At 39.3% G+C, this 25,406-nt stretch overlaps 3 protein-coding genes across 3 annotated transcripts; 1 reads left to right on the top strand and 2 right to left on the bottom strand.

Moving 5' to 3' along the window:
• Window positions 1–23: 23 nt before the first annotated feature.
• On the bottom strand, window positions 24–1,596 carry LOC134790591 (general transcription factor IIF subunit 2). The gene is made up of 4 exons (XM_063761439.1): window positions 1,178–1,596; window positions 864–1,075; window positions 523–648; window positions 24–300 (listed from the first exon to the last, which is right to left on the bottom strand). Exons 1-4 carry the CDS (start codon window positions 1,482–1,484, stop codon window positions 130–132), a joined length of 816 nt encoding a protein of 271 aa, XP_063617509.1. The 5' UTR covers window positions 1,485–1,596; the 3' UTR covers window positions 24–129.
• A 2,444-nt stretch (window positions 1,597–4,040) lies between these two features.
• On the top strand, window positions 4,041–15,319 carry LOC134790657 (uncharacterized). Its single transcript, XM_063761530.1, has 9 exons — window positions 4,041–4,249; window positions 5,574–5,779; window positions 6,143–6,350; window positions 7,804–7,985; window positions 9,022–9,160; window positions 9,687–9,817; window positions 10,185–10,380; window positions 10,894–11,022; window positions 11,661–15,319. The coding sequence occupies exons 1-9, from the start codon at window positions 4,208–4,210 to the stop codon at window positions 13,425–13,427; spliced, it is 3,000 nt and encodes a 999-aa protein (XP_063617600.1). The 5' UTR covers window positions 4,041–4,207; the 3' UTR covers window positions 13,428–15,319.
• A 5,401-nt stretch (window positions 15,320–20,720) lies between these two features.
• On the bottom strand, window positions 20,721–25,071 carry LOC134790694 (growth hormone-inducible transmembrane protein-like). The gene is made up of 8 exons (XM_063761595.1): window positions 24,896–25,071; window positions 24,605–24,811; window positions 24,407–24,512; window positions 23,854–23,995; window positions 23,156–23,331; window positions 22,228–22,388; window positions 21,775–21,907; window positions 20,721–21,313 (listed from the first exon to the last, which is right to left on the bottom strand). The coding sequence occupies exons 2-8, from the start codon at window positions 24,798–24,800 to the stop codon at window positions 21,226–21,228; spliced, it is 1,002 nt and encodes a 333-aa protein (XP_063617665.1). The 5' UTR covers window positions 24,801–24,811; window positions 24,896–25,071; the 3' UTR covers window positions 20,721–21,225.
• Between the last annotated feature and the right edge of the window lie 335 nt (window positions 25,072–25,406).

Here is a 25,406-nt window from a genome sequence, read left to right as displayed (position 1 = left end):
TACTTACTTAATTAAAAAAACCGTTCATGTTTCAACAAAATATTTTATTCTTCATTGTCTTAATTAGTAATGGTCATTATTTCTTCATTGACTAATATCAAATCATCACATAATTATTATAATCAAAATCTAGTCACTATCGGAGCTATCCTTCTCCTCTTTGGCTTCTGGTGGAGCATCCTGCTTGTAATGCCGGTACTCCGGCTTCAACTCCCACATGTTCTTGTGTGGGTTCTTCAGATTGTAGTTACATACTTCCTTTAGAATCTCCTTCAAGTATACAATAGGTTGTCTTGTAATCTGAGAAAAAAAAAAATTAAAAGTATCACACTAAGTCTTCTTCTTCTCTCATGTCGAGGTTCCTGTAAACTCTAAACAGTGGAAGCCCGGAAAACAGCAGTGCTGACAGCCCTGACCGTCGCGGCCCTCAGGTCAGATACGCAGGAGTACGGGATGAAAAAACCATGGTGAGAAGAAGACTAAAAGTAAAATGCTAAGGAATCTACCAGAATGCCAATTTACCTTTTGCAGATCTTTGATGTTATAATATTGATGTTTTTCAAAAGCAGCGAACAGCACATTGAGCACTGCATCTTTGTCATCCCGGGCCTTCTTGCCTTCAGCCTTCTTCTTCTCTTGGTATTCAATCTGCAAATTCATAAATTATTAAATTATTTAGTATTTGGCACATACACAATAAACATTAACAGGAGGAACACAGTTAATATAAATTCAATTGAGAACTTTAATTGTGTAACATGTTGCAACATATATTGCAATAGCCAGTGTGTTTTCTTACTGCCTCATTTTTTAAAATATCTTCAAGTTCAGAACAGTAAATCTATAATGCAATGAATACTTACATTATGCCTATGGTCAGACACTGGCTTGAAGTTTTGTACAATCCTATCTAGCTGCTGCACTTGACGCTGTGGCATGGAAGCTTTTCTTATAGATTCAGACTTCAGCTTGTAGTAGGTTGGGTCTGCATACGGTCTGCACTCCAGCTTCTGGACTATCCTACCCTCCATGTATAACTTTTCCGACTCTGGAACTACCGAATCTGTATTGGATGCTGAAAAATAAAATGTCAGTTACTTTTAGATCCATTGTCCTTTAACAACAGATTACAAGGCATAATTGGTTTGTATAACTTATTAAAAGCAGGAGTACTCACGCACTACATGAGAAAAAACGCCTAAAGATTGCCTAGTAACTGTTGAAACGTCCAAACGATGCTCCTTTGGTATGCTCTGCTCGCCAGGGTCCTTAAGACACATCACAGCTTCTGAGAGAGATAATTGTACTTGGGCCCGCTGCCCTGCAACCCGTGATATTTTTAGTTTGCCCACTTCAATATTTCCTGGGGCTTTTTCCCATTTATTCGCTATATACTTAGGAACTTTAACGAGCCAAACTCCTCTTCCAGCATTGGATAAATCTAATTCCCGGTCAATATGAGGCACTGCCGGTGGCGTAGTCATTTTGATCAGATATCAATTTATTTATCTTTAGTATTTTAAATTGACACAACCTTCAATATGCAAATCAAATACTGCAAAAATTTGCTTTGCAAGTTGCAACGTAAATGTCACGAGAAAAGAAATGCAGTGACAAATTACCACTGAAATATGAAACCTATGGAAGTGAAACGTCAACGAATAATGCGTGCCACTGTGACGTCATCTTAGAACTAAACATGGCGGTTTTAGTGCTGCCCAGAAGATTTTTACTGTTACTAGGTTTTATCGATACATCGATACCTTTTTAACGTTCTCGGCTCATTTTATTTAAAATACTAAGTATGTATTATTTGTGGAGTTTATGTTTTAATAGGAAGTAAGTAAATAAATAAAAATTCTTTATTAGTATATTGTTATGTGAAAAGATACTTTGATTTAGTAAGATGTGTGGAGTCTAGGACAATTTCGTGCTTCAAATTTGACAGGTAAACGAGATGACGCTGTACTACTCAATACATATTGCGATTTTTGCGGTAACACTGATTTTCAAAAGTTGACGTTTGACAACTTAGTGACCGCAAAACACATGGCGCAGTACAGCGCCATCTGTTTTGGATGTCAGAATAAGTGTACGTGTTTTTCTTGGACTTTACCTCTCTATTACAATCAATTTTGTTGTGTTGCTAACCCTGGAGTCTGTAACACACTACCGCACTGCACCTCGACCTTGGTGCGCCGTATCTATAAGTGAGAGCGATACAAAATTCAAGCTTATTAAGCGACGGGTGAAAAAAAACAAAACACCTTCAGAACATTTTTTTATTACAAAAATAAGGAATGACTTCCGCTCTTCAACTTCTTCAACATTTATTCAGCAAATAGGCCACAAGGGCATTTTTATACGTCAAAATAATAACAATACATTAACCATTTTATAAATTACAACTATATGTATATGGTCTCTTAATGTCGAATTATATAAAAAAACTATAATAATGATATAAAAAAGCCCGCAGGGCAGCTTGTGGAGTAACGACCCCACGGACCCGAGTGCTCCCGAGAGTCGGTCAGGGTCTCCATCTCCAGCTCTTTCTTTTTATGTTCATTTCTTGGTAAGCTATAAAAATGATTTAATTATTAAATTAAGATAATTTAGTTGGTTTGAAGCGGGGTAGCATGATAAAATAAGAAAATATAAATAGGCAATCATAATATATCGATATCAAAGTCGATAAATAAAGTACAATCCTAGCTGAAATGTTTACATTATTTAAGCGTAAAAATATAGTTAAATAAATCCAATCACTTCATGATCTATAACTGCACAGAAGAACCTTGCTATTTATAATGTGAAACATCCTTAAATTTCCCAGGAACATTAACAATAACCAATATTTTTCATGTAAATTATAGCGTACCTGTGTATGGTTAAAGATGGCTGATTTGGTGGTTTTCTTATGCCGCACCCTAATACACTACACACTGGCATATTCGCGACGTAATTATTCACATTTGGCTTCAATTATTTTCAATCACAAGCAAAATATTGAAAGATAATTAATAATTTTAATTTTCACCACGACTTTTTGACAGGACAAGTACCTGCTGAACTGACAGACAATGACATTTGCGTGACTAAACATGGCGGATTTTCGGCCGCATTAGGTATTTACGTATTTTCATGGAACACTTTATGTCCGTACTGAAATACTGTCACCTTTTTTTGCTATGGGTTACAGTGCTGAGTAAAAACGAGATAGATATATATTTATGTGTGTGCCGTCAAAATGGGTGCTATTTCTATAAGCAATTGTACGTATAGAACAATATGTCTTGTCCCTATTATATAGGTCTATGCAAATTACAGTGACAGCGACAGCTATAGCTAGTAAACGTTCCAAAACATGTAACATAGAATAGAAATTCATTTATTTTCAATAAAACAAATTTAAACAGAATTTGCCAGCAATCTTTGTCCTGTATTGCAGCAAACCAGAGGACCTACCACGAACCACTTTCGATTAAAACCAGTGTTGAAATGTAAAGGCCCCTGTACACAATGGGCCAGCGCCGGCCACTCCAAGGGACGCATTTATGCGTTACCCCGGCTACACACGTAACTATAAATCGTAACGATTAAACTGTGCAGTCCGAACTGCGCAGTTTTATCTACCGTGTGTATGACAAATCGTTACGATAATCGACAACGATTTGTCATACACACGGTAGATAAAACTGCGCAGTTCGGACTGCACAGTTTAATCGCTACGATTTATCGTTACGTATGTAGCCGGCATTAGAGGGAGCAAGTGATATTGCTATCTCATTCTACCGCATGGCTGCGTCCCTTGGAGTGGCCGCGGCCGGCGCTTGCCCATTGTGTACAGGGGCCTTAAAGTACACAAACTTGACACAAACATACCAAACACACAATGATACATTCTGAACAAACCCTCGTTGAGTGTGTCTAACACACTGTTATAGCAACTATAACAAAGATCCATCCAGTTAATGAAATACGCCTTTGAACTATGGCTTAAATAGTTTCGTACCCTTGTGTCATAAAAAAATTAAAAAAAGGAAATGTCACAGTTGTCATTATTTTCTTTTGTGCGTGAAGTCTGAATTAAATTTTCCTAGCATTTTCTTGTTATTTATTTGTAATTATGTGAGAAAAGTAGTAACTTAGATTAGCTTTAGTTGTGTATTATTATATGGATATGTGATAATAGTTAAGCGTAGTCATGTTTGGGTATAGCAAAGAGGCTGTTAGAGTGAAAGTGAAGGTTTGTATCTTAAATAGCGTATTATAAGTGCTCCAAGAGTGTTTAATCCTATTAAGATAATAGTTTATTAGTCAATTAATAATAAACATCGGTTGGATGTAAGGGAACAACAGTACATCATCATGCAAATTCAAGATATAACAGCTTATAAAACCTTTACATATGCCATTAAATAATACATCATGTTTTTAGGAATATATTCGAATGGATTATACAAAATATCTCTATTTTGTCAATATTTTATCAAGCCAATTTGACTGAGGTTTTAATATTTTTTCACCCTTTTGTAACTCTTCAAACGTTTTATTATCTTAGAATACCTCCTCTAATTATATATTTAGTCTTAACAATTCGCAAACAATTTAAATTGGCTTGGTTATCAGAGCGGAACGGCAATTAACCACCTTGAATTTTAACACATACCTACTATGTGTTATTCATGTACTCTTTTTTATTTTTGATGCATAAAATGTAAATGATTAAACATTCTTTCCTTGGAGAACAGGCAATCATAATGTGTATGATTAAAATCAATCAGATTTGTAATTCAAAGAATTTATAAAGAATTATTAATCTTTGCCAAATAGTGAATAGATCAGATGTTACTTTGCGGAAATCCATATTACATAAAACCAAAATATTACTTTGCTAATCCGCGAAAATAATCTTTTTGCAGATTAGCAAAGTACTATTTTGGTTTTAATTAAACTTTGCCAGTCAAAACACAACCCTAGAGGTTTTAAATTATGAATTGAATTTTGATTCATTTTATTGATCCAATATTAAAGGCACACAGGCGTGTTGCAACACGTGCGGGCGGCACGTGAGCGGGGCGCGCCGCTTTTACATATAAAACGCTCACGCCCCACCCGAAAAACGCGCCTGTGTGACGGAAGTGACGGAACCTTAAGTTGGTGTGAAGGGGTTAAGTATCTTAACTTTTGACTTCATTAAATGTTTCCACAGGAAAGGCTTTGCCTAGTGTGGGACCATAGAACCAATTGTTTGTTAAACATTAAGTAAAATAAATGTTTCAAATTTCATTAATGAAACAAGTTAATTATATGTTAAATTATGCAATGTGTGCAATATTTTTTTTAAATCAAAAATTTACTGCTACTATATCACCATTATCTGTACAAAACAGCAAGGTTGGAAGTAATCCCACTAAACAAATATAATGATTGTGGCTTCATGTTACATATTTTATGCAAGTTAGGGGTTAAAATATCATACTCATTCATATCTATACCATACTGTTACTAATTAGCTTCCTTAAAAATAGTTATCTCAACATCTTAATGAAATCACCAATTATTTTCAGAAGTGTGAAGGCAAGCTACAGCCAGAACTGAGGAAGTTTTCCGTTGACCCGCAGATAACCTCGCTGGAGGTCTTACAAAGCATTTTAGTGAAAGCATTTGACATCAAGTCTGACTTCACACTGTCATACCGGACTGCTGATGACTATGGCCAGGAGATCTTCCTGCCGCTGCTCTCTGACTGGGATCTGGATGCTGCTTTTCTCAAGTAAGTAAGACATGTTTTTTTTATTAATTATATCACAAGACTTATAGTCAAATGTTATTTAAAATGTAGGATGTGAATTAAACATAACATGGGCTTAAAATTTTAAGTTGAAATATAAATGTGCTATTTCCACTCCAAATGATGATCAACTGAGATTCATCTCTTTTCGCAGGGTATGTTAGTAGGTAAAACATGTGTGTTATATTTTAGGAATGGCAACTAGGTCAATAGAAGGCAAAGAAGATTTAAAATGTCAAGTGGGGATAAGATTTTAACATAATAATGATATTTTTAATCTACTTGAAACATTATCATATTTTATTTAGTTTTATAACTAGAAACTTATGCCTATTTTGTCTCTAGGGCGCATAACATAGCACAAACTCAGCGCTCGGAGCCATGCGTACAGCTCCGCGTAGACATGAAGCCGTTTGCGGAGGCGTCCGAGGACTGGGAGCCGCCCGGGCTGAGCCCGGCGCCGCGCGAGCCGCCGCCCACCGTGGCCCCTGCGCCGCATCAGCCCGAGAAGCAGGAGGTGCCCACTGGCTTTCAGGGGCTGTTTATGAATCAGGTAACTTTTCTGTGAATTTCAGTTTCTAGATTTGTTTCAGTGATTCTGTTTCATTGGTTGCCAGACTTATCGAGTGGCAATTTGGTTTGAACACGAAATAATGCCATTATGTAGTGCTCTATTATGAATATATAAAAATATACGTGTGTGAAAGATGAATGTTTAATATTAATTATGCAGGACTCTATAGGGAATAGTATCTGCGTAGGTGGCACAACTAGCACATACAGTAAACAAACATCAATGACACATCATGCGTCACTACGTCAATCACATGGCCTACCGTGAAACACGACAATCGAAAGTTCAGTTTCTGCCTCTCTATCACTCTTGCATATTCAAGCATAAAGAGGCAGATAACTAAATTTCGATTTTCGCGTTTACCAGTAGGCCCTTGTTAACAAACCGCCTTGATGCATCAATATCATATTTTATTGTCTGTGAAAACTTGTCAAAAAGCAGTTTAAGGCACAGTATGTATAAGTTAGTCTATGAATTTACTAGAGTCGGTAGTGCTGCACTCTGGCGGCAGAACATTGCAGTAATATCCCCTATTGTGAGTTAGGCTTGTGCCTGCTCGGTCACTACAGAGAGCGCTCCGCTCTCGGTCAATCGGTCAAACGAACTAGTTCGGTCTTTTAGTTCCTTTAGTTCAGTTCGGTCGTTGAGAGCCGGGAATGAATAGGAGTCGATTTTTCATTGGTTTCTTTCCAATCTTTGGTAACTGAATCCAATTCAACTTGTACGATACGGTGTGTCGGTATTAAACATTAAAACACCTTAACATAATTAAAAAATATCAAATATGTCGAAATATATTTGATTTTCCTTCATATTTTACGGGCTTAGGAGTGTCACGTCGTTCTTTCATCTCGTTCACACTCGTGCCAGCGACATTGATAACCGTTTCGTTCCGTCCATTTTACGTTTTACTCAGTCAAGCGCTCTCGAATCCTACTGAACTAAAGGACCTAAAGACCGATTAAGAGCGTGCAAAAAGATTTAGTTCCTTTCGATCCTTGATGGGATTTCATTCTTAATAGTTCTTAGTTCAGGACCGACTCAAGCCTATTGTGAGTCGTGAGGAGAATCAGGGTTTTGCAAATCAATTTGAGTTTATCTCCTACTCTGCTCTAATCCTTTTACTCGTACACTACAAATCCCATGTGGCCAAACTACCACTCACGGTCTTTACGAAATAGTGAAGCAATGGGCTTTTTCACAAAAAACTTGAGCTGTTTAACCAAACTCTCACAAGCTTATTTAACAGTTTTCAAACCATATATCAAATAAAAAGAGTAATGAAATTGCCCTAGATGCCTATTAACAATAATTTCTCATTTCATATGCATCAATATAATCGTCATGTAGCATATCACAAGTTCCAATTAATCCCATATACCAGCAAAATCCGTCATCTGTGACTAACTCCCCAAGTCCAATGCTTGGCCAGGTCGAGAAAACGTTCAACATGGTGTCGCGCGCGCTCAACCTGTACGAGGACCCGAACACGCCGCCGCGCGCGCCGCTCTCCGACACCGAGTTCCGCACCTTCCTCGACGCGGTCGGGCAGATCACCAACACTACCAAGCTGAGAGAAGTCATTTATTGCGGCGGGATAGACCCTAGTTTAAGGTATTTAAGGGAAATAAGTAGTATTTCGAACTATTTTATAACACTAACTGTCCATAAAAGGAGTGTTATAGAGCTTTTAGCTTTCGAAACTACGCAGGAAGCCAGTTTTTACGCTCAAATATGTTATTTTCAAGCAGATGGTCATTTTTATTATTAATTGATTTACTATAAATAAATTACATATGTTTTTTAAATTGCTTACTTCGCCGTTATGCTAGACAGCGCTCAAGAGATTTTCATGATAGACGTTGTTAGTGTGTGAAAAATACAAATTTATTAGTTTACGAGGCATTTACAGTTTAAGTGCATTTTAACGTTATCTCTTAATCCGTAACATTGAATGCCATCATTGATCTAACTTCGCAAAATACAGAATGGTATTTTATGTCATGCTTTGTACAAAATGCCCGCTGTTTATCAAAATAAACACACAATACATATTTATTATTTATGTGTATTTGTTGTTGTGTATGCAATAAACAACATCATCATTCGCTTGCCCTTATCCCATTCATTTGGGGTCGGCGCAGCATGTCTTTTTCTTCCATACCTCTCTCTCGCCCGTCATCTCATCATTCACTTGCGTTCGCTTCATATCATCTCTCACACAGTCCATCCACCCTTTTCTCGGTCTTCCTCTCCCATTACTTCCCTCCACATTCATTCGTAATACCTTTTTCGTCACATGACTATCATCCCTCCGCATCACATGCCCGTACCACGCTAGGCGATTCGCTCTTACTTTTTCTACTATAGGTGCAACTTTTAGGCTTCCTCTTATATACTCATTCCTTATCCTATCCATTCTTGTCACACCACACATCCATCTTAACATTCTCATCTCCGCTACATGCAACCTCTTTTCATCCGTCACCTTTAGGGCCCAACACTCCGATCCATACATGACGACAGGTCTTATGATGGACTAATTTAGTGTAACGGAAGTTCATTGATATGTACCAACAATCAACCAACTGGAACCAAAACAAAGATAGTCCTTGATAATAGGTATCCATTAAATGTGTGTTTTTTACAGGAAAGTAGTTTGGAAGCACATACTGAACGTGTATCCGGATGGAATGACGGGCAAGGAACGAATGGACTACATAAAAAGGAAAGCTAACGAATACTACACCCTCAGAGCGCGGTGGAAAGACTGCATACAGAAAGGAATAGTAAGTACAGTCGGCAGCAGAAAGAGGCGTAAGAGGTGTTCAAAATGATCTTGACGCGACTTTATTATTAAGAGAATAAGAGCGCGTAATTTTGAACACCTCGCCCGCTTAGCAACTTCTGCTGCTGACTGTACTTGCTACCAAACTAAACCGAATATTGAAGGCCAAACCAAATTTTAAATGCTACTGTGTTGCAACCTTGTTTTTTAGGTCAATGGCAGATGCGGGTATAGTCAAATTTGTTTGGTTTGTTCAATCTTCGTTTAAATTATATATATTTTTATTACTATCCATTTGTAGGTGTAAAGTAAACAAAAGTCATACCACATACTTATACATTTCTATGTCTCGCTCAGCAAGTGTACGACGAAAAAATAAATGTAATAACAGCTATCTACCTGCTCTAAATGTTGCTTTGTAAAAATCGACCAATTCAGTAACATGGAAGTTCAGTCTGAATTAAGTGTGACATCGCTCAATATTCTAGCTTAATAACAATAGGGATACACGAAACGTTACATTGCAGGTGAACTCTGACTTGGCGTATGTGACGAGTATGGTCCGCAAAGACGTGTTGCGCACAGACAGACACCACAACTTCTACGCTGGCAGCGACGATAATCAAAACATAGCTTCACTCTTCAATATTTTAACCACGTAAGAATTTAGTTTTTTTATTTTATATGTATCTCGCTCAAAAATAGCACTATTTTCCTTACTAGTTGATCACCTGCAGTAAAGTTTTAATCTGATCTGATATTCAGATGTGAGTTTCAGCTACTGATTCTTTTGTTGTGCATGTGCACAACGGTTACTACCTCCTAAATAGACTAAGCGCGCAGCCTCGCCAAGGCCTGTTTAGCCCATCAGTCTCCCCAGTATTAGGTGATGCAAGAATGGCCGTTGGCCACAAACCATCTATAATCGTAGTTCGTTAAATTTGCTCGAGTGGAAAGTTTGACTGACTGCTTGCGATGGGGCTAAGATAGATCGTCACGTAAGACCGTGTATTTTATGTGGGCAGGTACGCGCTGCTGCACCCCCGGGTATCGTACTGCCAGGGCATGTCAGACCTGGCCTCCCCCCTCCTCGTGACCATGGGCGACGAGGCGCACGCCTACATCTGCCTGTGCGCGCTCATGTCGCGCCTCCACTGCAACTTCTTACTTGACGGGGAGACCATGACGCTCAAGTTCGCGCACCTCACCGAGGCGCTGCAGGTACCTGTGTAGTACAGCTAGCACCGTTGGTACAAGCGCCTACATGTGCCTGCTGTATGGAGAGACCATGACGCTCAAGTTCGCTGCAGGTCGGGAACAGAAAAATACCCTTTTATATGTCAATTGCCATTTCGGGTCTAAACATTTATGTAGGAAATAGCGCTGCAAGGGAAACGACAATTCAATTACTGTAAAACTTCAATTACCAAGGTCAACTTTGTGTGGGATGTTGGGCCTATTTTCTAACCTTAGTATTTTCCTTCCTAAACCTCTTCATGCACGAAATAAATTGGCCAATGAAAACTTGCTATTCGTGTACTATATTACTATACTAGATTTGTGGTAAAGTTTCACCGGCCAGGTCTTTTAAAAACATATAATGGAAATTCGTTGTTGCTTCTCCTATTATGCATTATGTCAGAACTTAGGAAGCTAGTAAACTGTTAAGATTTTCACAAAACCTGCTGTACCTGTACACTTGACTTGGTACCAATTGTGACTTGTCTTCCTTAGGTGTACGACCCCGACTTCTACGCGTACCTGAAGTCCCAGCAGGCGGACGACCTGCTGTTCTGCTACCGCTGGCTTTTGCTGGAGATGAAACGCGAGTTCGCCTTCGACGACGCGCTTCGAATGCTCGAGGTGGTTATATTCAAGAGAAAAAACAAGCTACCTACTTGATCTAAACTAAATATCTAACTTTGGATTTTTCTTTGCATTCCTGGCGAGCTTTAACGTTAAATAGTAGATTGTACAACAAGGGCATAAAGTGACCTATTTTTACCCGAGGCAATTTTTTAGTAGACGAGGGTAAAAATGGACATTTATGCCCTTGTTGTACACTCTGCTTTTCACTTCGGTTGCGAGGAAAATATACAAAAAATCAAATATTTTAGGTTATTTTAACGTATTTATTCAAGACTAAAGAAAATTGTTCTTGGGCCGGTCGGAGGCGCGGGGCACGCCGATCGGGAGAGCGCCGGTCGGGGGCGCGCCGGCAGGGCTGGCAGTTTGTATGGCAAAATTTGGACTTTATTGCTTTAAAGTCAATAAGGGTCGTAATAGATGATTTTACTTTATGCTCTAGAGCATAAAATGCGATTTTATGTCGTCTACGCACGACATAAAGGTGCACTTTTTGAGCATGAGAAGTGAAAATTGTATTTAATGCTCTCACGTCATTATTAGCGCAGCATATTTTAAGCTTCGGTTACAAACGTGGGTAAGCTTCCTACGAGGGCAGAAGTTGGAAATACTAAGGACTCCCGTTTCGTTGCCAGGTGCTCTGGGCGTCGCTGCCGCAGCGGACGCCAGCGGGCGAGCTGGCGCTGGCCGAGCGCGAGTTCGACGCGAGCGCGGAGAGCGCGTCGCCGCCGCCGCTCAGCCCGCTCGTGAAGGCGCCGCGCGACAACGCCTACACCAAGCTGTGCGCCATCCGCCGCCAGAGCTCCAGCTTCAGCCTCGCCAACGTCAAGGCCCCTAAGCTGGCCACCCAGCGCCCGCACAACCACAGCCTCGACGAGAGCGTGACTCTAGAGGACTCCTCGCTCAAACACGCCAAGGAGTTCCAGAGCCTCGACGACGCCGCTCTGCAGACCGTCAAAGCCAAACTCGATAACGAGGTCGATACGAGTGAAGATTCTAAGGAATCGAAGCTTCCTGAGCCAAATATGACGACCGTGCCCGAAACTCAGAAACCAGACCTGACCCGTACCAGCAACGGGAGCGTCGTCAACGGAAAAGCGCACCCAGAAGAAGGAAAGGACACGACGTTGGGGGGACAAATAAGATTACTCCGAGACAAAATATCCGTGCACAACAACAAGTTTGACGGCCCTAATGACGTAGATCCCAACAGCAGGCCGAAAGTGAGGATGATCAAAAACCTAAACGAATTCCTCAATTTCGCGACGGCAAGCAAACCGGATCCGATTAAACGTGAAAAATTACAACGAGCACACTCGGTCATAGAGACCACTAAGGAGTACCCCAAAATCACTTTGAACAAAATGTCTATGGACGAGAGCGACCTCAGTAAACCGAACGTGAAGGAGACCCTTCTAAACAAAATCAACAGGAGCATTTACAACGACGCCAACGACGGCAGCAGCCCCGACGACTCGCAGGAGTACTACCCAATGACCACCTCCATGACGCGCGAGCTGAGGCTGGAACTCGAGCACCTGGATCGGCAGGTGTTCGGGCCCTCGTACGTCAACCGGTGCAGCATGATCGACTCGCCCTCCGACTCCACCAGCACAGAGGATAAAGGGGACGAACAGAGCAAGCAGGAGACGAAGGATACACTAGAGCTTCAAACCGAGGTCGGAGAAACCTCAAAGCGATCACCCATGGACACAATAAAGTCGACTGCCCGGAGTGCGGAAGGTATTTACCTGTGGGAGAACCCGCTACACGCGCTCCCGGCGCGGGCGGCGTCGTGCCCGCACACGCCGGACGAGCACCCCGAGCTGGAGCTGGACGACACGGCCGACATCTTCGAGGAGGGCGGCCGCAAGTCCGTCACGCCTATCCGCAAACACCGCCCGCCCCACCCGCCCGACCAGCGTCTGCAGACACAGACCCCCGAGGCCAAGGACGACGGCGTCGCCAAATCACACAAATTCTTCTCCAATATGTCGCAGGAGTTGGAAAACGCGAAGAGAAACTGCGAGTCGCTGTTGAACGCGAAGCCGACAAATCTGCACAGCGTTGCGTCAACCATAAACAACTTCCAGAAGAAGTATGAGGCCTTAAAACCGCCGCTGCAGAAGACTTTTGCTGCGGGCGACGGCGTCAAGAGTATAAGCGGGCTGCCGCCGCCGGGCGCGTTCGGCGGCGGGAACCCGTTTCTAATGTTCCTGTGCCTGACGGTGCTGCTGCAGCACCGCGACTACGTCATGCGGAACCGCATGGACTACAACGAGCTCGCGATGCACTTCGACAAGATGGTGCGCAAGCACAACGTGAACCGCGTGCTCAACCAGGCGCGCCACATGTACGCCGTCTATCTCAAACACCAGAACAAAGGTGACGTCACCACGTGAACCTGCCCCCTGCTCATAGTGTATTTTCGTAAGTATTTATCGAATTGTAACACTAGTCGAGACTATAATTATGATCTTCTATTACATTCAATAATGGAACAGTGGTGGTTGAGTTGATAGGTACGGACGTGCAATAAAATTTGCATCAGTACTGCGACGGTAGCACGGTCGCATTTTTATCGCTTGTCATGTCACTATGCCTGTCACGTTCTAACAAGTATGTACAAGTGCGAAAGTGACGGGCATAGTGACAGGCGATAAAAATGGAACCATGCTGCGCCCGCTGGTCACAATATGTATACAACTGTAAATTTAATTCAATTAAGTAAGTAAATATTATACGTATTAAAAATCTTGACTGTACTAAGAGAAGACGTTGAAGCTAGCGGAAATTTTGTGAAAGTGAGAAGCAAACGTATATTTTAATAAATGGAAAAACAGTCAAGTACATGGCATTCGCGCAGTGTTAGTTTATTATTGTTTAGACTGCAGTATTCTATAAATCTTACTACGTATTTATTGAGATTAATTTTCCGCCCTCAATTAAACTTTTGAACAATATAGTTACAAACAATATCGATTGTCAAACTTCCTTTTGCATAAAGATTTTATTTAAAACCACGCAGGTTTAAAACTGTCAAGGTGTTCAAAAATTTAAATCGACCGAAAGTATTAAATTGTATTTATGTGCTCATTAATAAATCGGTTTACTTTAATTAGTATATTTCAAATAATTCTGATGACGTTATTTTTAAAGAATATTGTACCTACAATTGTGCAAGCAATGAGTTAGTTTACGAAGGACTGATTAACAAGTAATTTAATGTATTTACTATGTTTGGGGTCAGTTTTAAAAAGATCCGTTAGTTAGACTTTATGTTGGTTACTTACTAATGTCAAAAAAAGACTGTATTGTCAGCAAATATGTTGTCTGACGAGTAACGGGTCCTTTTAAAACCGAAGCCTTTATTCCAAAGAACTTATTTTGACATTTGTGATATTTTTGCATCTATCTACTCTTTATTATGTTAGTTTTTATAAAATATGAAGTACGTAATTTTGTTGACTATGTTGTGATAGATTTGTTAAGTTACAATAGCTATTATCGAGCGATATTATGTCTTAACCTTATCACTTATGCATTTATATTGCAGGAAGTGGTTGATTTTCGTCAATAGATTACTGAACCATATCGAAATGGGTTAACTGGGCGAGGAATTGGTTAATTCGTTCTAAAAAAATTAAGGTTATTATTTGAATTTTAACAAGTTCACCGTTTTGTCCCTGGTTTGATCAATCATGAATAAAATGTGGTCAGATATGTAGATTCATAACTTTCTTTGTATTTATTTAGCTAATTTCCTCCATGGGTATACCTATATGTATAGAGCGCTCAATGAATGTATAGAACATAAAAAAGTAGGTAATAAATATCTAACAATGAATCTTATGAACCTATGTTTAAAAACGTATCAGGTCAGGGCAAAACTGCGTTCATGAAACAAATTTAAATGCTCATATGTCAACGTGTGATATCCGTATCACATACGATACAAGCTTATTTATATTAGTTTTATGGTTTTTCTCTCATATTTACTTCTGTAAAATATGTACTCGATACCTAACGATGTGAGAGTTAATCTAGTCGACGTGAACTGTCGAGGCTTATCGAATTATTCCATAACTATTTCGAAAATAGCCGCCGAACTATAATAGGTAATAATAAGAATAAGTCTCGTACCTTAATATTGACTCTTATTTCAAGTACTTACATGCTTGTGGCCTACAGCATTACAATGTTATTCATTAAATTGTATATTATATTTTTTAATCAATATTTTACTGAATTAATTATGGCTGAATGAAAAATAAACTATTAGCTTGAACAGGAATTAACTCATTTTTTTCATTTCGCATATACCTACCTATTTACTTTATGACATTCATTGACCGACAATGGCAAACATATTGCCGTCTTGTAACTTGGAAATGACAACAAGCAGAAGGAAAAAATAATTCTCGTATATATAGTTCGTTTTTTTTAGCATTAGAAAGAACTTGTAAGAAGGTAAGCGATCTTAACATGTCTTTTAATTGAAAAACGCTTTTTAAAAATCAATAACTATTACTTATGAAAGGAAAAGAATATAAAAGATCGTATTAGATTCATAATTGTTACATATTTGCCGTAACTTATTTTTAAAATGTGTTTTTCAATTAAAAGACTCATCAAGATTGTTTACCTTATTCTAATGCTAAAAAAAACGAACTATAATTGACTAAAAAAACCTAGGTCGTACGTGCTTGTAAATTTGTTTTAAGTTTTAACCCTTTTCTGCATGATTTTTTCTATTTGCCCGAAATGAATATATGTGTCACGTAATTGTTTGCTGATTCTGGGAAAAATAGTAAAAAAAATAATAATATCGATTTTTACTGCAAAATCAGTGCTAGAAGTTGCATAGGCTAATAAATCATATTTATGTAAATATATAATACTCAGTAAGATATATATATGAAAAATCGTACTACCATGAGAAAGGTACGCTATTTGTGATCCTATGATAGTTTTTAACCTCTAGCCGCCCAGAGACCTATAAAAAGGTCTCCTGTCCCATTCTAATTTGAACTTTGTGTTGACACAATAAAATTTCATTTTGCTTGGCAAGGGTTGACGTATGGGCGACTAGAGGTATATAAAACAATTACAAACCCCGAAAAAAACGCCCAATATCACATGCTAAAAATCATCAACTTCTAGGTTTTTCCAAGTTTTCCGACATTTCGTCTCAAAGCAAATGTAATTAAAACATAGAAGGTAGGATCGTGTAGAAGTGGTATACGCGTGCCTCCGTGAGGGACAAAACATACGTAAAAGCGACACTGTGATTGGTCGAATTCATTTGTTGCCCACCATTATCCATACAAAAAAAAAAGGTGGGGAACAAATAAAATGTGAGACTGTGACAAGGACAAACAATAATAGCTCTTTCGCTGCTACTCCTACTGAAAGATACATAAGATTATCCCGTTCTGTCAGTTACCCCCACCACTAATGCCAGATCCAGGTATATCCTAGATTCGTGAATTAAAAAAATACTGCGTAAATTTAAATATGAAATCGGTAAATGGATTAGTGTTGAAAGTTGACAGTCTTAAAAATAAATATCAATCACCTCCAAAAGTAGCTTTAATTCATAGGACAATGTTATGATGGAAATTTCCACCACCATGCAAAAAAGGGTTAACCTTTTGAACGCCAATGACCGATATATCCGCACCGCAGGTCCAACGCCAAAGACCGATTAATCGGTCACAGCCCACAGAGCAACATAGACCTACGTGCATACGCATAAAGTTCAATTTCAGTTTTGACACTTCGGTACGTGGCGTCCGAGTGACAGCTTTTGTGTTTGAAACGGCGTCGAAAAGGTTAAAATAGTTATCCCTTCAAGTGGCGGTCAACCCGTGAATGGTCGAAGCGAAAACCAGTAAACTGTCATCCACCAGTGAGTGGTTAATCAGGTGTTGACGTATGTAGAGGTGAAATTGAACGCATTTAAGTATATTTACGCTCTTCTAGCGCCCAAAAGTAGGTAGCGAGTTAGAGAAGGATAGCATACCATAAGAAACACAAAAGCACTTGGTATAAAATTTGTTGGTGAGGACCATTGATACGGGAGCGACCGCCTAGTCCGAGGTCAGTCTCGTTTTTTAAGAGGTTGTTTTGTAAAAGAAATTGTTAGACCGGGAGACAGTGACACATTTTACTGGGTCATTTGTACCAGTATGGCGGTTCGTCAGAGGTCTAAGTACGTAATGAAGGAAAGAAAAAAAACCGGGCAAGTGCGAGTCGGACTCGCGCACGAAGGGTTCCGTACCATAATGCAAAAAAAAAAACGAAAAAAAAAAAAGCAAAAAAACGGTCACCCATCCAAGTACTGACCACTCCCGACGTTGCTTAACTTTGGTCAAAAATCACGTTTGTTGTATGGGAGCCCCATTTAAATCTTTATTTTATTCTGTTTTTAGTATTTGTTGTTATAGCGGCAACAGAAATACATCATCTGTGAAAATTTCAACTGTCTAGCTATCACGGTTCGTGAGATACAGCCTGGTGACAGACGGACGGACGGACGGACGGACGGACGGACAGCGAAGTCTTAGTAATAGGGTCCCGTTTTACCCTTTGGGTACGGAACCCTAAAAATGATGGTCATAGCGCTAGTACCGACGGCCCAATCGCGTGGGCGTTAGTCGAACGTGTCGGATTAAATACGAGTGTCGAACGATTTGTTCCACAAAAATCCTCGTATTTTCCGATAGTCCATAAAAAAGAAGTAGGCGGTAGCGTAATGCCATACTTCTCCGGTGTGACTTACAGCCCGCCATACTGAGGCGAACACATTAATTAAAAAAAACCGGGCAAGTGCGAGTCGGACTCGCGCACGAAGGGTTCCGTACCATAATGCAAAAAAAAAAACAACAAAAAAAGCAAAAAAAAAAACGGTCACCCATCCAAATACTGACCACTCCCGACGTTGCTTAACTTTGGTCAAAAATCACGTTTGTTGTATGGGAGCCCCATTTAAATCTTTATTTTATTCTGTTTTTAGTATTTGTTGTTATAGCGGCAACAGAAATACATCATCTGTGAAAATTTCAACTGTCTAGCTATCACGGTTCGTGAGATACAGCCTGGTGACAGACGGACGGACGGACAGCGAAGTCTTAGTAATAGGGTCCCGTTTTACCCTTTGGGTACGGAACCCTAAAAAAACAATTCAACCATTTGTGCCAAGCTAATTTTTGCACAGGTGATCATCGTCGAGCAGCCATTCATGGACATCACCATGCCATACTCTTCGGACGGTTCCAAATGGCCGCCATACCGCAAGGGAGTTAATTTTTTTTTTGCTAAACGATTTGTACCAGTATTGCATTTAAATTTTTGGAAAGTATTTGATAAAATTTGACCGTTATTATAATGCCATACTTGAAAAATTTATTTAATCGACACGTTTCAAAAATACGACTATACAATACGTAAAATATTTTTTTACAGCATGGCATCATCATATTGTGTTTGTTTGGATACAATTATACCTAAAAAAAAATATTCCAGATTATAACTACGGGGCGGACGACTGTGAGACTTAAGCCAAGACTTAAAAAATATTTTTTTTTTTGACGATTTGTACCAGTATGGCATTTGGATTTTTGGAAATTATATGATGCAATGTGACCATTATTATATTTGCCATACTTCTAATAGGGGGAAAAAGGGCACCATACTTGAAATAAAAAAAAAAATATTGTACACATTTACCACCTCCTACAGGTATGGCATTATGAGATTTCTATTTATGATCACACAGAAAGTGTTGAAAAAAATTTCAAGATGGATGGATGGTCGTTTAGCAAAAAAAAAAAAAATAACTCCCTTGCGGCGGTATGGCGGCCATTTGGAACCATCCGAAAAGTATGGCATGGTGATGTCCATGAATGGCTGCTCGACGATGATCACCTGTGCAAAAATTAGCGGTTTGGTCCGTTTTCATAACTATGGTTTTCGTAACTGGCTGCCAAAGAAGATTTATTTTTCCTGTTTCATAATTAATTATCAAACAAGAATTCACTTTCTGCTTTCGTAATCGAGTATTTTTTCTTCGTTCGTAATTAATTATCAAAACTTATTACTTTTTCTTTTTTCATAATTGGACATTTTCGTGTGATACACTTAGTACCTTTTTCGTGTAAAACGACACAAAATAACTACCGCGCACTGCGTTGAGATTATTGCTCCATTTATGTATTAGATTAAAAAGAAGAATTATTACGAAGTGAAAATTATAAGGTATTTTCCAATTTTGTTAAAGGAAGTTAGGTCATATTTTTCTTTTATTTTACTGTTACTAAGGGTACTCTGTTTTAACAAGCTTTTGTATCTCTACAAATCTAGAAAATGAAAGTAGATGATTAACAAATATTCGTATTTTTATATTCTCTAATTTACTGTAGGGATATCTATGTAGGTACTTTTATTGTGTCTAAGTTTTTTTTAATCAAAATTGGTACAGAAAGAGCCTGGATGTTGCTCTCTTCTCTTTTGTAGTCAATTTACCCAGTCAGTCACTCACAGGGTAAATTGGCAACAAAAGGGGAACTTAACTTCCAAAAAATATATCGAAGTTAATAAATAAAACTCGATTACTAAAATAGTAATAAATTCTTGTTTGATAACTAATTACGAAGCAGCGAAAAATAATTCATATTTCGTAGCCAATCCAGGCGAAAACAGAAAAAAAAATCTTATTTCATAACCAGTTACGAAACTCGATTACGAAACCAGAAAGTAAATTCTTGTTTGATAATTAATTATGAAATAGGAAAAATTAATATTCTTTGGCAGCCAGTTACGAAAACCATAGTTATCAAAACGGACCAAAGGAAATTAGCTTGGCACAAATGATTGAATTGTTTTTTTTTTAATTAATGTGTTCGCCTCAGTATGGCGGGCTGTAAGTCACACCGGAGTAGTATGGCATTACGCTACCGCCTACTTCTTTTTTATGGACTATCGGAAAATACGAGGATTTTTGTGGAACAAATCGTTCGACACTCGTATTTTATCCGACACGTTCGACTAACGCCCACGCGATTGGGCCGCCGGTACCAGCGCTATGACCATCATTTTTCTTTCCTTCATTACGTACTTAGACCCCTGACGAACCGCCATACTGGTACAAATGACCCAGTAAAATGTGTCACTGTCTCCCGGTCTATGTATCTTAGGTCCCTTTTATTGATTTAATCTTAAAGATAAAAGTCTTCCTTTGATAATTAAATAGCAATTACCTCCAATAATCAATTTTTTTTATGTTGGTAGTCATTTTTAACAAGGAAACTGGAAAACTGTCATTCTTCCGGAGTTTGATTAGGTCTGGCCAAATGTATAAACATTAGAATAATATAATTGCTATATTCAAATAGCCTATATAACGCAGATTCTAACAATATGTGATTTAATATACTTTCAAACGTAGAAAAGCTTAAATCGACGATTTTGTAAAATTTTCTTAATCTGCGCAGACCACCCACCGGGGCCCCGCCACTTGACTACTTTTCGCGTTTTCGCTGGTGCCACTTGAAGGGTTATAGTATTTTTCAAACAGGAAGGGTACGCTGACAGGCGTCATGTCGATACACTTTTGCGTGATTTGGCGTTTTTAGATGATAAATTATACGGAAATGATACCTGTCACCGTACCCATAACTTAGGAATAAAACAACTTTAAGCAAGTTACTGGATAATTTATTCATTAAAGCAAGATCTGTCGCCAAAACGTTTGACCCCCTTGCATGTACCCGGGGAGACAGCTCAACATTTCGCCATTATTTTCTTCCGCTTTAAATAGGTCACATGTACCGTTTTTAGCCAACATGTGCCACTTCGTCAGCTGTCATTAAGGCGCTACAAGCAAGAAGACGCATTTAGAAATCGTCCTTATTGACATCCGACAAAGTGCTGCGGTTTGTCTTAAAACGTCACAAATTATAGTATAGCAGAAATTAAGTATTTAGAACATGTTGAGATATCTCTACGTCTACGCTCTATCCTTAAAAATACCTACGACCTCCAAACTTATCTAAGTATCACATCGTTCGAAGCCTCCTTACTTAGGGAGTCGATTTTTTACGAAGAATGTAACTACGCAATTTTACTTCGAAAATTAACATTGGTGGTAAGCATGGTTTACATATAATTTATTATTTGGCTAAATGTTACATGTGCTGTCTACTTTTTCCTGTTGCCGCCACCGCCGGCCACGATCATAGCTATGCGCATAAAGATGTTTAGGACGTCTAAGTACACAGACACCGCCCTGTAAAAAAGAAACATATATTTATTTAGACTGTATGAACGAATATTCCTCACCTTTCTTCACTCGTGAAATTATTTTCTTAGTGTGAGGTCAATAAGATTAGAAATCTGCGACTGCATAGGAGCTTTAAAGAAACGAGAAGTTAAAAAGAGTTAACAGACATGGTATCATATGGCAATGTCAAATATGGCGTTAGAATTATGTACAAACAGCAACACTCCCAACTGTCCACCGATGTAAGTGTAAGGCCTGAGTGGACGCTCGAAGCGGAGCGTTCGGCGGGGCGTGCAGCGTGGCGTCGGGCTCACAAGTGATTTGAGCAGCATGCACTAAGGCCGCTCCTATACGTTTGCATTTGTTTAACATGCACGCCGCACGCCCAGCCCCGCTGCACGCTCAACTCGAGCGTCCACTCAGGCCTTACACTAAAGGTAACAGTGTGGGCGAATATGGGTACTTACGAGTTGATGGGATCGTAGGGCTGCATGCCGTACGTAGGGTGCATCTCGGCTCGTTTGATAATGGCCTGCGTGTCGTACAGGAGGAAGCCGCTGAACACTATCAGACCGCCGTACAAGCTCAGCGAATATAGACCTAAAAATATAAAATTACGTTGTCATCTTTTTTTTCGGAAAGTTCATTTATCGTATGAAGATACCCAGGTAGAAAGTTGGGGTATTACCACTCCCTAAGTAGAGTGGGACGAGCCCCTTTGAAACATGTTTAAAATAAAAGTTTTTTTTCTTAGTAATAACTAATAACCACTAGGAACAGCTGGAACAAATATTCCGAGTTGTTACCGCTAGTAACATCGTGGTGGTAACTAATGTGATTAATCCATGATTTTGTGTTCTTCATGAACTATGCTGACCTAAATATTTACTCAGCTGATAAAAAATAGTGTAGGTACTGACCAGCGCCGAGCGCCGAGGTGGGCGGCAGGAACATGCCGGCGAGCGAGGCGGCGAACACGGCGCCGAGCCCCATGGCCAGCGGCGCGCGCATGTTCAGGAACTCGCCCGACGGCGCGCACACCGCCAGCGTGCTCAGCCCGCCGACTACACCCGCTGTGTACCTGCGCACACATATGCATGGTTAATTTTAGTTAACCTATGACCAACCACTTTGGTGTGGATGAACAATAGATTCCAAGCGCCGCATGGACGACCATTGGTGCTGCTATTTACTGTTTATGAGTTAAAATTCCTTTGAATCTAGTATGGAGATACCCAATTCAAGCTCTTGATTTGAATTGTACAATCAGTACAATTATGTATGGGGCTATTCATAAATTACGTCATTTCAAATTAGGGCGGGGGGTCTGGACATCGGATGATGGTAGCATGACGTAGGCGGAAACGGGGTCATTCGAAGCATGATCTTTGGATGATTTTAGGGGGGGGGGGGGGGGGGTCAAAAATCGTCAAAAACGATGACGTAATTTATGGACAGCCCCTATCCTGGAGTACATAAGCTAGTATTAATTTCACGGCAAGAATTTTGAAGCCTTTAGAGACATATAGACAAGGATCACATTGAATAAGTTAACTGATTGGAATTTAGTTCCACAGGAATAACAACTCCTACAGGACAAAATATTATACAGTATAAATATTGATATTAACCTTTTGGGCGCCAATGACCGATATATCCGAACTGCAGGTTCAACTCCAAAGACTGATTAATCGGACACAGACCACAGAGCAACATAGACCTACGTGCATATGCATAAACTTCAAATTCAGTTTTGACACTTCAGTGACGTGGCGTCCGCGTGACAGCTTTTGTGTTTGACACGATGTCGAAAAGGTTATAAAAAAAATTACAATGCAGTTAACTTACCAAGCAGCTCTCAAAAGAACAGGACCTCCCAGGAAGCACATAGGTGCAATTACTGCTCCCATGATGCCAGTGTGCACAATCCAGGCCAGCTGTTTAGGGCCAAAGCCAGGCTTATACTCCATGCCTTGCACCACAATGCCCGAACCGATCATGAGGCCCATGGTCAAGATTATTGACTGGAAAATTTACAAAACATCCAATTTAACATACATACAAAGCATTTTTTTGTCAAGACTATCTAATACTGCCATGCTTATAATAAGAGCAGTAACTCATTTTGAAATATCACTCAATTGTATACTTTGTACTTGTACGATATGTTCTACTACTCAATGAGTTACTACTCTTATTATAAGCACTGCAGAATAGGTTTGTATAAAACATTAAAAGCAGAAATTTAAGGTTCTGAATCTGAAATAGGGAGCATTTAATAAACTTAATAATTTTGTATGTGCCAGCACCAGTTTAGTTACTAAAAAAGTATATGTATATTGGGTTTTTTTCTTACAAGTGAATTGGTATAAGTTTTGCAGCAGAATGCAACAGTCTGGACTGTCCTATCCTGTCCTGGAAACCTGTGGACTATGGAGGTCCATAGGCTTGTCATCATGACACAAAGCTAAAAGTTAATACTAGATATTGTACTGTATGTGTACCTACTATGCATTGAACAGATTTTACTAAGTCTGATTGCTTACCATCCATCCACTTCGAGCAACAAGATTAAGGAGAGCAGGTGTCCTGAATACTGTGATGGCACTCCCAGCCGTGATGATGAGTGAGCCCGCTATGTATCCGTAAGTCGTCTTGATGCGATCCTTGACATACTGTGGCCAAAGACTGAAAACACGCAACTTGTTGTACCACATGGTTTAGACATGATATTAAGTTATTTAACAAAATTAAATGTTTAAAATGTTTTAGGCACTAAAACACACATATTCCTAGAATTATGCTTCAGCCCAAGATTTGGCAGCCATTCAATATTTAGCAATTAGCACTTTAGGCTGATGTGGGCATTATAGTTTAACCAAATATGTCTGCTTCATTACAATCAGGTTTTCAACCACTTGAGGGGTTGGAAACTTTTTCTTAACATCTATTTTAGGTTATTATCAGGTTTATATAAAAATCAATGTAAGAAAACAAGTTGCACAACAATTACAGTTGTTCTGTTTATAGTTTCCTCTGTTGTTTTCGATTGGGTTTGTTTACAAATAAGATATAAATAACCTCAAACAAACAACTCACTGTGCCTCCTGCAAGGTGCCTGGTTTGACGCCTGTACCATAGTAACACAGAGCACCCAGACCAACAGCTGATGCACCAGCCAGAGCCCCTTTTCCAATGCTGAAAGCTAAAAAGTTCAAGAGAAGTTATATATTAAGAGTCAAATACTCATGTTGTGTGAATATCTGAAATGAACAAAAAGGAATATTTCGCACTTACCGTTAGGACCTGCAGGAGCCATTAATCTTTCCCACACGGTTGGTTGAGTCCTGGTCGCAACACGGGAGCGCGGCTCACGTGCGTAGTTTCTAAGAGTGATAACATAATTCTTGGGCACCAATTTTTGTGGAGCCGGTGATTTCAGAAGTTGGGTTACAGTGGCCGACGAACGAGCAACACACATGCGAGACAACATTGTGATGCAACCTGTATGAAATAAGAATAGATCAATCAAATTTTCACCATAAACTGACGTAAGGCCGAGAAATTTCTCGTTGAATGAAAACTTACGTGTTTGTTTCCAGAGATATCAACACAGGGTTTCAATATTTTAAAATATTAGAAAAAAACTGTTAATTATCGCGGCGTAGTATATATTGTTTGACGGCTCACTATCCGGCCGCTGTTTGTGAAACAAAACAACTGATGGCAAAACTTGCGATTTATCTTTCGGGTCTAGTCTAGAAATTAATGACATTACTGAGGCAATAATGACAATATCGACCAATAGCAAACTTGATAAAGAGGTTTTTCAGTTTTTCTTAAATAAAAGCATGCTTGTGGCCCTTGTGGCTGGCATAATTTCATTGATCGTTTGGGCGTTTTAAACATTTGCTTAAATATCCCGAATTTTTTTTAATGCAATAAACTGTCAAAGTCATAGTTGTCATGTAGTTGTCACTCAGTGTTGCCAGATCTACTGATTAAGCAGTAAATCTATCTGATTTTAAAAATATCTACTGATCTACTGCTTTTTGCTGCTGAGCTACTGATTTTTCGAAAATGAATGATTATTCCTCGT

This window comes from Cydia splendana, chromosome 5, assembly GCF_910591565.1.
Source record: "Cydia splendana chromosome 5, ilCydSple1.2, whole genome shotgun sequence".
In the NCBI taxonomy this organism is placed as follows: domain Eukaryota; kingdom Metazoa; phylum Arthropoda; class Insecta; order Lepidoptera; family Tortricidae; genus Cydia; species Cydia splendana.
The sequence above is the reverse complement of the archived record's forward strand: the minus strand, read 5'-3'. Positions and strand labels throughout refer to the sequence as shown.